This window comes from Vanacampus margaritifer, chromosome 18, assembly GCF_051991255.1.
Source record: "Vanacampus margaritifer isolate UIUO_Vmar chromosome 18, RoL_Vmar_1.0, whole genome shotgun sequence".
Taxonomy (NCBI): domain Eukaryota; kingdom Metazoa; phylum Chordata; class Actinopteri; order Syngnathiformes; family Syngnathidae; genus Vanacampus; species Vanacampus margaritifer.
Window position 1 is genome coordinate 9789992 of NC_135449.1, and position 12364 is coordinate 9802355.

General features: G+C 40.8%; 1 protein-coding gene across 2 annotated transcripts in view; it reads left to right on the top strand.

Annotated features, from left to right (window-relative positions):
* Positions 1–12364, top strand: part of trrap (transformation/transcription domain-associated protein) — an 83210-nt gene that overhangs the window by 69153 nt on the left and 1693 nt on the right. For both annotated transcript variants that reach the window (XM_077550623.1, XM_077550624.1), the window contains 6 exons: positions 36–297; positions 4734–4959; positions 5052–5269; positions 6929–7113; positions 8027–8230; positions 10621–10815. In XM_077550623.1, coding sequence (XP_077406749.1) covers positions 36–297; positions 4734–4959; positions 5052–5269; positions 6929–7113; positions 8027–8230; positions 10621–10815 — 1290 coding nt within the window. The remainder of the gene's footprint in view (positions 1–35; positions 298–4733; positions 4960–5051; positions 5270–6928; positions 7114–8026; positions 8231–10620; positions 10816–12364) is intronic.

Here is a 12364-nt window from a genome sequence, read left to right on the forward strand (position 1 = left end):
TTCGTTTGTATATGAACTCTGATTTCTTTTTGTAGGTTTTGAGGCAGCTCCAACAGGGCCTGGCTAAGTGCTACTCTGTGGCCTTTGAGAAGAGCGGCGCGGTGTCCGATGCCAAGATCACACCACACACGCTCAACTTTGTCAAGAAGCTGGTCAGCACCTTTGGCGTCGGCTTGGAGAACGTTTCCAACGTATCCACCATGTTCTCCAGTGCTGCCTCAGAGTCGCTGGCCCGCCGTGCCCAGGCCACAGCCCAGGACCCCGTCTTCCAGAAGATGAAAGGCCAGTTCACGACAGGTTTGTTCAATACTGCCGATTATATATATGAGATATGAACATGCATTATTTGTACACGTGAAGAGAGAATCTGTGGATGCCAAAAGTCAAATTCTTATAGTATGCAAGATGCATTTTAATTATTTAGCTCCCAAAAACGTATAAATCTGTTCTATTTGAAATGTTTTAAGTGTCCCAAAGACGTATTTATACGTTTTTTTAAGAATGTTTGTTTTATGCTAGAGCATACAGAAGGCTTTGATGCAACCTCTCAACTGCACAGAATGGTTGAAGAAATGGTAGTTATTACAAAAATGGCCAGCAGGTGGCAGCAGAGCAAAAGAGATCAACCAGGGCCATGATGAAACAAAGCTGTTTTCTGCACAGTTTGACGTAGATTTGTAAATAATGATGAAACGGAAATGGATAGAAACATACTTTTTTTCCCTGATGAAAGTAGAGACTCTAATCTTTCTTTTGGTAGGTTGTTTATGTTTTTATAGCAATATATAAATATATATATATATATATATATATATAATATTCTGTGGGCCTTGCAAAATCAATCAAAATACAGTAAAACAGCCGGGATTGCTTCAGGGAAAATGGCTGGGAGTGAATGAGTTAATAAACTCACTCAGGATTTCCCCCAGACAACTTGTTAAGCCTGGTGGTCGAGGAGGGAATTATTTTTTTTTTTTTTAGTTGACAGGAATTTTTTAAATTATGGCTTTTATGTGTTTTTGTAAGTCGTTAATTAACAATACTTAAACAGTCCTACAAAAAGGGACACTTAAAACATTTAAAATAGAACGTATTTATATGTTTTTGTGAGCAAATGAGTTCATGTTGTAGAAATTCTAAATGATTGTATAGATAGTTACGTCTATGCATTTCTGGAACCACAGCTAATAAAGAATGACTTTCTTTCAAAATATTCATTTTGTTGACGTTATCATCAGAAACTGAAAAGTATTTTATTTTTGTTGATTCCAATTTTCCCCGTATGATAATTTTCACATGTAAAATGTGACAATCAGGAGACAAGGTGTCAACCTAGTTAAGTGTGTTTTGACACATCTTAAAGGCAAACAATCGCTCCCCTTTTAAAATTGAACCACGGTTGACTGGACTTGATTTAAACAGACGTCAGCGTTCAAATAAAGGTCTTTGCGAATACTTTTCACTCCTGCAGGTTGACTGCGCACGCATGCCATCTTAACTCGGCAGTCTCTAATGTTTCTTTTCTCCTTCGCTGGCCTTAAAATTGGCAAGTGTTTGAACAGCAAGTGAAAGAAAGGAATAGAGTACAATATGTAAGCAATAACATACAAGAGATACACATCGGAAAATCCTGAGAAATCGGCAGGTGCGAAGGCGTGCGTGCGAAAGCACGGCGGCGAAACACAGACCGACTTTATGAACAACGCAAACAATGACGCGCGATGCTCGCAGCGAGCACTGCGGTGATAGATCTCACCAGATGTTGCGGTGCCAGCTGTGCCCACGCAGCCAGACGTGATCACGGCTCCTGTCTCACAGCGAGCCCGTCCGTCTACCATTGTTACCCGGCTGTCCCCACGGCCAAGCGTGAGCACGGCCCACCGCGACCCAAACCGCACAAGCCTTCGCCAAAGCGGAACAAAAAGGGTTTACAGAGCGGCTGAGCAGCCAAGCTCCCGTTCCCCGCACCGTGCTAGTGGCTCACTTGCTTTTCACAGGGTTTGTGGGCCGGAAAATATGGGTTTATGTGAGCATATATAACATCTGGCAGCAGGGAGGCATTCAAATCCAATTATGGCAAATGCTATTTGCATGAGTTGCTGTTTTAGTCGTGGATCTGTTCGGGAGACTTTAGTCACGGGTGTTTTTCTGGGAGGGGAAAATTGCATAATATTTCTGTTTATTCAAATTCTGTGTGTTCTGCCGTGAAAATGTCTTTTCGGATAGGATAAGCGTTTAGCCGCATTTTAGCTTTGCACCTGCTTCTGACAGCGCTGTGAACATTTATGTTTCTAGCTTTTATGACAATTTAATTTCCTTCCAGGTATCAATTGTCAACTGTCACTCAGTCTCGGCTTCACTAAATTTGACATGTTGATGTAGATTTACTGCTTGAAAGGAGGACTCCCTCTCTCTCCTCCCATACTGTGATGTCTTGATCCAACTTATACAGGGTTTCATTAAAAAGCATTAAAAGTGACGTTTAATGGATTTTGCTATAATTAATGCAACACTGAGGAACTTTCAGTTTAGGTTGATTATAGTGGTGCCGTATGGACAAAAGTGGTATTGTTATGTTAAGGAAGACCACATTTCCTATAAGGACAAGCGTATTGTGTCGTTTTTTTTTTAACTCACTCCAGCGAGTGAAATCCGGGCCAATGTTGATCCTTGACTGTCATGTCCTGTAGCTTTTGACGTATGCCATAGAGCAATCAGCACATTTTTAGTTTTTGGTGTGGCAGTGTTCCTACCATCCTTCTCAAATTTGCTTAGTGCCAGTAAAAATGATACAGACCCCCATTGCAAAGGTACCATTCAATGAGTTTTAAGTCAATGTTTCATCAGAAGAGTTGTGAAAATATTTTATTTAGGTTGAAAAGTTCCTTAGTGCTAATTTAGGGCCTGGAATGGCACTAAAAAATGCAATATCCAGAGGCATTAACAATTTAAATACAGATGTAAAAACATTGTAACACAATTTGGCAATAACGTGGTAAAAATATATGTATTTGTTGTGACTGGAGTCCACGAGTTGCTTCATGTTCCAAATATCCAGCATGAAACACTAATGCCACTTAGTGGCAGAAAATTACCTCAACACAACTAACTTTACTTTACTAACATTACTAAAACCAATGAACTATAAAGCTACAACCACATTTGTATTTGGTCAACATATTTGTCCACTTTTTTGTCAATTAACAAGAGAATGAAAAACTTGAAAAAAGCATGATGATGAACAGATATAAAATATGCGATTCATTTCCCATTAATCGTTTTAACTATGGAAGTCATGCTTTGAATTATGATTAAAAATTGTAGTCGACTGACAGCCCTAATATATAAACAGCATATGCATGTAGTATGTATATTTGTGTGCGCACGTGCATATGAGTATGACGTAGGGCATTAAATTAATTTTCAATTGCGTTAAAAATGGCATTAGAAAGCCTGAGATTTGCTGATCCCTGTAGAAACCCTGTTACAGCATATAATGAACATACAATAGAGTAGATATGATGGAATAAATGGTCTGCTGATTTTGAGGAGACGTCTCGCTTCCCTGCTGTGCAGTATCAGCCGGGCAGATGGGACCGAACACCAGAACACGGGTCATAGAGCAAGCTGTCTAGATTTCTCACCTTTGGATTCTGCTGCTTGTCGGTTGGTAGCAACTTCAGTGCTAGGTTTATATCTGGTAGAGATTGAATATTTATGAAATTGCTTTGTGGCTTCAAAAGAGTCTCTCTTTTTTTTCCTTTTGAGAGCGCTATACTCCCTTAAGGCCTTCAAATTGTCGCCGGGTAGCAATTTCTCTGGAACGTTTCAATTTTAACACTATGATGAATTGCAGGCAGATGGACAGCAAAATAAGGCAATACCAAAAAAAAACTTTTTCTTCTTTTTTAAGGGGTCATTTAAAATGTATTAGGTGTTCTCACTCTGCGAGAAATTGAACTGGTTTTGAAAAGCCACATTGTCGCAATAGGAGCTATAGCTGTGCCACGTGCAACATTTGCACCCTCGCCCCCTTCCCTCATTCTTGCTGATTACAGCTCATCGAAACATGCCGCGTGCAACGTGATTCAAAACAGCAGTTTAATATTCGTATTTTTATAGCACCGATTTACTGATGTCTCAGCCTCCTAAAGGGGATTTTTAAGTCAATGGAGCAAAGAGTGTTACTTCTGTGCCTGCCAGACTTGCTGTGATGTTCCCTCAAGGGGCTCTACAGAAGAGACAAGGCCAGGCAGTGAAATCAAATTTTAGAGTGGGGCATTTCTCAGATGTACGTTTGTGTAATCACCAACCCTCCCACGGTGCTTTTGGTCAATAGCACTGAGCAAATAAAAGGTAAATAAACATCAATTAAAACCATAGAGCCGATGTTTTGTTGTTTTTTTGCTTGTATTTCACTCGGATTTTCTGAGCTTCACAAACTGTTTTTTAATTGCTTATGTTTTGGGTAATTCTGGGGGGCATATAATTACGGGAAAGGTTAAAGGTCACACATCCTCAAGCACACTTGGGAGCTGCCCACTACTGTTCCAGCCTTGTACTTTTGGCAGCTGAGTTCAGCTCCACTGGCGCAATCTGGAAGGTTTGCATTTCTCAAGGTCACTGAGGCCTTATGCTATGAATTCAGTGTCAGTAAGACACCCCCCCCCCCCATTCCCAATAGCATATCAGTCATTGTTTGTTGCTTCTTCTGGGTATCCTCTCCCACCCAGACTTTGACTTCAGCGTGCCCGGCTCCATGAAACTCCATAATCTGATCTCCAAACTGAAGAAATGGATTAAGATCCTGGAGGCCAAGACCAAGCAGCTGCCCAAGTTCTTCCTCATCGAGGAGAAGTGCCGCTTCCTCAGCAACTTCTCTGCCCAGACTGCCGAGGTGGAGATCCCCGGGGAGTTCCTCATGCCCAAACCGACGCACTACTACATCAAGATTGCCAGGTGACAGGCGCTGGAAAATAGTCATACAGAGACTTTCATTTCCCATAAATGTGAATACGATCGTGTGGTCTGTTCCTCGATCCTCTCTTCAGGTTCATGCCTAGAGTGGAGATTGTTCAGAAGCACAATACCGCAGCACGGCGGCTCTACATCCGGGGCCACAACGGCAAGATCTACCCCTACTTGGTGATGAACGACGCCTGCTTGACAGAGTCTCGACGAGAGGAGAGGGTTCTGCAGCTCCTTCGACTCCTCAACCCTTGTCTAGAGAAGAGAAAGGAGACCACCAAAAGACATCTCTTCTTCACTGGTAAGACCGCTGGAAAAGCATAAGGGTCTCAAATCTTTAGCAGATTTTCAGTACAGTCATTTTTTAGTCATTCATTAAGATGTTTGAAGTCAAAAAGATATACTAAACATTTAACTCATTTAAACCCAAAAACGTGTAAATACGTTTTTTAATGAGTTGTCCTTCACTCCCAAAAACGTATTTATACGTTTTTTATGTTTTGTTTTGTTTTATGCAAGGGCATACAGAAGGCTTGGATGCAGCTTCTGGCCTGAAGAGGTGGCCTAAAACAATAGTAGTTATTAAAAAAAATGGCTAGCAGGTGGCAGAAGAGTATAAGAGATCAACCAGGGCCATGTTGCAAAATTTTTGCTATTTTTCCCAGTGTTTTCAAAAGGAATGTGAAACTTAGCTATATTCTAATGCTAATTGCTGCAAAATGGAAACAGATATAAATATGTTTTTGTTTTCCTGTTGAAAGAAGAGTACTTTTTTTTTTTACCTGATGAGACCCTAATCTTTCTTTTGGTTAGTTCCATGTTTTTATAGCAATAGAACACAATATTCTGTGGGCTGTGCAAAATCAGTCGAAATCCATTAAAACAGCCGGGAGCGTAGGGGGTTGCTTCAGTGAAAGTTAAAAAGAGTGTAAAACATTGAGTCACAGATTTATGTTGAGGTAATTTTTTTGCCACTAGATGGCATTCGTGTTGGACGTAGATAACAGGAACAGTCCATTTTTCGTTTCAAATTCAGAGCAATTGGTATTTAGAAGATGAAGTAACTTGTGGCCATTTATAAATTACAGTCCCCACAAATGCATATTTTTTTATCACATTCATTATTGCTACATTGTGTTATAGTGACTCCTTTACACAGCTTGTTAGACGTTCAGCTGTGATAGCTTCTAACCCCTGTGGTTTAGATAAAGATGTGCCTTATTTGTGGATTTTCACAATCCAAGCAGCATCGCGTTCCTGTCTCTTTTTAGCTTCTCTTTTCAGCTGAATCGTGGGTTATGGTTTATGAATTTTTCAATGAGCTCCAATTTTCAAATTCACACACACGGAAGCATTTTCATCTGTATTCATCGCACACCCTCATCATCAGTTTTGTGCACCTTGTAGAGAATTTTACCGAAAATGTGATTACAGTAAACCCTAACCTTTGGATATCAGGAACGCTGCATTCCGCTCAGAACATCATGTGACTCATTTCTTTTTCTGTCCGTCGGCTTCTAGCACACCACACGCAATTTCATTTCCCTCTCAAGCCCACTGTGTCCTCCCGTTCCATTCCCCTGTGGTTTGCCTCCACCCAGATGTTTGCTTACTCTCCATTTTATGCACTTGATTGGTTTGTTTAAGGGGTAAGTAAGGAGACGGAATTCAGCGGTGTTTTTCAACCCAATTCCTCAAATCTGGCATGGCCAGTATTATTTTGAATTAAGCGGGCAGTGGATGTAAATGTTAAGATTTGCTTTGACTGTGCGGTTAAATCAGCAACCTTCTTTGACCCTGTTTGGTTTAGACACAGTCGGCTCTAAAATATTTCAGTTGCACAGCTAGTCTGCGGTTTAACTGTTACTTGTTGATGTGCCGTTAAAGAACAGTTTACATTTTATGCCCCTGCTTTTACCTCACCTTCTTCATCTCTAAACTGCCTTTTATTTTTTTCTAGTGCCGAGAGTGGTGGCGGTGTCTCCTCAGATGCGGCTAGTGGAGGACAACCCTTCGTCTCTGTCACTGGTGGAAATCTACAAGCAGCGTTGCGCCAAGAAGGGTATCGAGCACGACAACCCCATTTCCAGATATTACGACCGGCTGGCTACCGTGCAAGCCAGAGGCACACAGGCCAGCCACCAGGTATGGAGGACACTTGAACTGCACATTATGGACAAAATGAATTGCGCTCATTAATGAGGCAAACACTCGTACATCCATCCTGTGAAAGCGAATTCAGCTTGGTCTCCTCATATGGTGGACCAAAACTGCCAAAATTCTAATTAATAAATGGATAAAAGTGAAAATAAAAATGGATCTAAAAAATATGATTTAAAAAAATAATAAATACAAAAAATAAATATAAATGGAAATAAAAACAACTATATATATATATATATATATATAATTTATTCCATAAATGAATAAAAGTGAAAATAAAAATGGATCTAAAAATATAATTTAAAAAAAATTGATAAATACAAAAAAATATATAAATGGAAATAAAACTGTGTGTATAGATAGATAGATAGATAGATAGATAGATAGATATACATAAATAAATAAATGAATAAAAGTGAAAATAAAAAAAAAAAATTTTTTTATATAAATACAAAAAATAAATATGAATGGAAATAGAAACTGTATGTATGTATGTGTGTGTATATATATATATATAATTATATATATATATATATATATATGTATTAATTTAAACTTTATGATAATAAAAAAAAAATATATCATTTAAAATGATGAATACAACAAAATAAAGTAAAAATAAATACATTTACTTTTTATTATTTATTCATGGATTTATATTTGTTGTTTTTCATTTCCATTTGTATTTATTGTTTATTTAATTTTTGAATTATATATATTTTTTATATCAGTTTTTATTTTCGCTTTTATTTCTGCATTTATTTATGTATTCATGTATTTTTAATTTTGGCAGTCCTCCATAGCTTCATGCACCTGCCATACTTATAAAGATAGGTTGTGTTTGGGAGGAAAAATCACCTTCATTTCTTCTGCACTTTTCCCCATGCCCTCCAAGGTGCTTCGAGACATCTTGAAGGAGGTCCAGGGTAACATGGTGCCCCGCAGCATGCTGAAGGAGTGGGCCCTCCACACCTTCCCTAACGCCACCGACTACTGGACCTTCCGGAAAATGTTCACCATCCAGCTGGCTCTCATCGGCCTGGCTGAGTTCATGCTCCATCTGAATCGGCTCAACCCAGAGATGCTGCAAATTGCACAGGTAGGGCACGGGCTTAAAAAAAAAAAAAAGAAACTCATTAGTCACCCAGTCTAAGCATAAATTGTCCGATTTTTTTTCCCATGCACCTTCATTTAACATACAGACACATGTTAATATAGATGCGTTTAGATCACCATTACCTCCTCTTCATCCGTCTTTATGAGTCATCCTTCTCCCCCGTGACATTCACGTTAACGCCCATCAGTCAAGCAGCCGCTATAAATGCAACGGATGTTTTGATGCAACGTTATATGCACTCCCTCTGCGCTCCAACTATCAAAGATGTTTCAATTTGAAGAGCCTGTGTTTGTGTGTGTGAGCGCATCTGCGTCTCCGTCCCCCCCGCTCAGGGTCCTCAGACAGCTTTTTCAAAGTCGTTATGAAAGATCATTGTGTCAGTCAGCCGCCCCTCCCCTCTGATCCTAATCGCCCTTTGCTGACAGGCGTTCCTCCGGGCAGCTAAGCGGCTGGTATTAAGCCCCCACTCTGCCTGTTCCTTTCGGCAGATCCCATTAGACACACGGGGATTACGGTGCGGACAGTGCGTGTGCGCACACACCGAGATGGAGACTGCAAGGACAGGACATCGCCGCCACATATTTGTGCCCTGCCCCGGTTTAAATATAGACTTTGTTACCTAGCTAAGAGCCCAGTCGGGCTTTGTGGAGTTCTGAATCAAACAATCAACAAATACATCAGGACCCAATTGTTCAATTATCGGTTATTTTAACCAGTTTAACTCCTAATCGCCGGTTAGATTTTTAACCTGCCGTTAACTAACCGACCGTTATATATACGTTGTTCAAAGCATGGTTAGTCACGCTGTTAATTAACGGCAGCGTCAAAGTTAGCCATGCAGTTTGCTTCACCGGTTAGCCCACAATTCCTCGTGACATTTACTAAAAATGGCAATTTGACACAGTTGAAATAATAATAAAAAATGTTTGGAGATGGTAAGAAGGGGGTGTCGGAAAAAATAGCTGCCACTATTACAAATATATTGGTTTATATACTGTAAAATTTTTCTACATATGCAAACGCACAAATAAATCATTTGTACTCTTTTTTTTGAAACCCAATTTCTCTTCATAGCATATGTGGCCCTGGCATTTTGACTTGATTCCTGATCGCCCTTGGCTACCACGTAGCTCTACCACTGATGTTTATGGGTTCGGTTTGATCTCTAATATTGTAAATGGATGAATGGGCTGCTCTTTCTAAATTGTGGGTCGGTCTCTCGGGGGTAAAATGGAGGAAAAATAATCATTGAATAGCACCTAAGAACACCGGCCCACCAGGCATCTGCCCTGAATGCCAGATGGCCAGTCCAGCCCTGCCCTCAAATGAAGAAATTTGGACACCCCTGACGTATGGTATACTGTAATGCCCTCGCATGTGGGAAAGGAGAGCCACAATCACTGATGTAGGCTACTTTTCATTCAGAAATGGCCCAAAATTGCATTTTTGTTTTTCGGCCAAAAGATGTTTGTTACTGAAACAACAGGATGCTGTGATGATGCAACAGTTTCAGTTTTCGACCTCGTTTCCTTGTTTTGGCCCAAAATTCTCTTTCGGGTTACTTTAAAAGTATTAGATGATATTAGTATTAAATCGAAAATAATAATAATTCCTAACAATATTGTAATACTATAAATTATTGAGCATTTTTCACATGGGTGTAAATGATTTGATTCAATTTTGGAATAAAAGTAAAATAACATAAAATGCGCTGTGCTGACTTTTCGGGCGCACCGTATCTCATTTCCCAGCAGCCCCGCCCGTCCAAATGAAGCCGGTCACCAGCGTGCTGATTTGGCCTTGCGATCGCTGTCGGCGGGCAGACCGGACCCCGCTGCAGGGGGGGGGGGTGTTGCCGGTTTCTCTGCCCACTGCTCTAAGGCTCGCCGCGGGGGCCTGAAGGAGCAGGCGGAACGAGCATAGGGGGGAGGGGGGAGTAGTGAGACGAGGAGAGAAGGAAAAGCACAAGCTGCACGGGGAATTGCTTGGCCATAAAGCTGTCAGAGGCACTCACCCTTTGGTATGAGGGAGCTTATCATGAGCAGAATGGCGGCTCGTGCAGAAGTCTGCTTGCCCTTAAATGCGGGCTTAAAGATGAAAACTTGGGCTGTATATATTTAAGTCAGGCAGGGAGAGTGAAATGAGGATTATAGATGTTCAGCCGCTGATAGTTTGACGTGTGACTGTGTCTGAGAGGACAGATCAATAACAGCTCGCAGCTTGTTTTGTCGGCCGCCCTTTCCCAAAAGCGTTCCATCAGCTCGCGCACTCTCAAGGTTGACGCGCAACTCCGTCAGCGTCAACATTTGCTTGCGCAACACCGCTTGACGTGTCGTTTTTTTCCCCCTTCCCCCGTCCGCGCTTTTCCGCAGGACACGGGCAAGCTCAACGTCTCTTACTTCCGCTTCGACATCAACGACGCCACGGGCGACCTCGACGCCAACCGGCCGGTTCCTTTCCGCCTGACGCCCAACATCTCCGAGTTCCTCACCACGATCGGCGTCTCCGGGCCGCTCACCGCCTCCATGATCGCTGTGGCGCGCTGCTTCGCGCAGCCCAACTTTAAGGTGGGCGGCGCTCGATTAAGGATTCTCACCTGGGTTTGTGTGAGCTTGTGTGCGTATTCATTTGAGTGTGTATTTATCTGTATTAGTGTTTTGTGTACTTACAGTATGTATTTGTCTATATGTGTGTATTGGGTGTGTATTGTGTGTTTTGTGTACTTACAGTATGTGTTTGTCTATATGTGTGTATTGGGTGTGTATTGTGTGTTTGTGAGTCCACCAGTATTTTTTTGTGTATATAAATTTGTGTGTATAGTTTGTGTGTTTATGTCATGTTTGTGCATGTGTGAGTGTGTGTTTTAACGTTAGGGCTGCTCAATTATGAAGAAAATATTAATCACTATTATATTGGTAATAATTGAAATCATCATTAGGACGATCTTTTTTTTTTTTTATACAAAACACTATAATTATGCAAGTTCCTTTTGGATGAAACAAAATGTAAAAAAAATAATAATAATTAAGTAAATTATAGTATTAATCCAACGACTATAATGTTCCAACAATAATGTTAATCCCACCGCTAATTTACTAGCTCGTAGCATGGAGCCATAAAAGCCACTTGTTGACGTACTGTAATTGTGTGTGAAGTTTAGATCCAAAATGTTCAACATTATCTGCTGACAAAAAATATACAGGGGGTAAAATGATTCAACTAAAACGTTGACCGTTTTTGTCGACTAAAACTAGACCAATAAAGTTTTCTTTGACTAAAATAAAGGCTAAAATGCTAGATTTATAGTCAGCGAAAAGTCGACTAAATAAAAACGAGATGAGGTTGACTAACTGATAAAAACTATCAAGCGTGATTGAAACTACTAAATTTAGAAATGTCAAATAAAATTAACATTTTTGGGTATTTTCCGGCAATTCTAGTTGGCCCGTTGCTTATCCGGCACCTTTGGAGTCTTGACAAAATGTTTGTTTTAAGCAAAGGCGGCGCAATGACTGACGAAGCAGCAGGCTGCGTTTTAGTCGACATAACCCAGCAGGGTGCTAACGACGGCCATGCGGAGTGTTTGGTTAAGCGGGAGGTCTTCGCACGCTAATACACAGAACGCATGCGGACTCGTCCGGGGCTGTCGTGGCCTCCGGGGAGCAGCACCAATATGTGACAATCATCCGGATAAACAAACCTTAGCAACCAAGCAGAAGCAACACGTCACATACTGGAACTGTGTGCTTAGTTAGGTGATGATGACTGCTGTTGTTTTCCCCACTCGGGAAACTGGCACACCCTAAATTGGAGTTTGCTTTATGTGTTTGTTTGACATAAGCTTTATATACACTCTTTTTTTTTTATTGTGTTTTCATTTTAAACACACGACTGAGGGAAACGCTTTTCTCCAAATTGGTGCCCATATAAACAGCATTCTCAGACGCATAATGACGACTTTGAGATAAACCCGGACGGTTATCGAATTAGCTTGGAATCTCATAAGCGGCTATATAGCGGCAACTGCCAGCCACACTTTTGGTTAAGACACAAATCATGCATTCCCGTCGTCAAAATTGGACTGAGTAAATACGTGTTTTTATTTGTTTTTTTTTC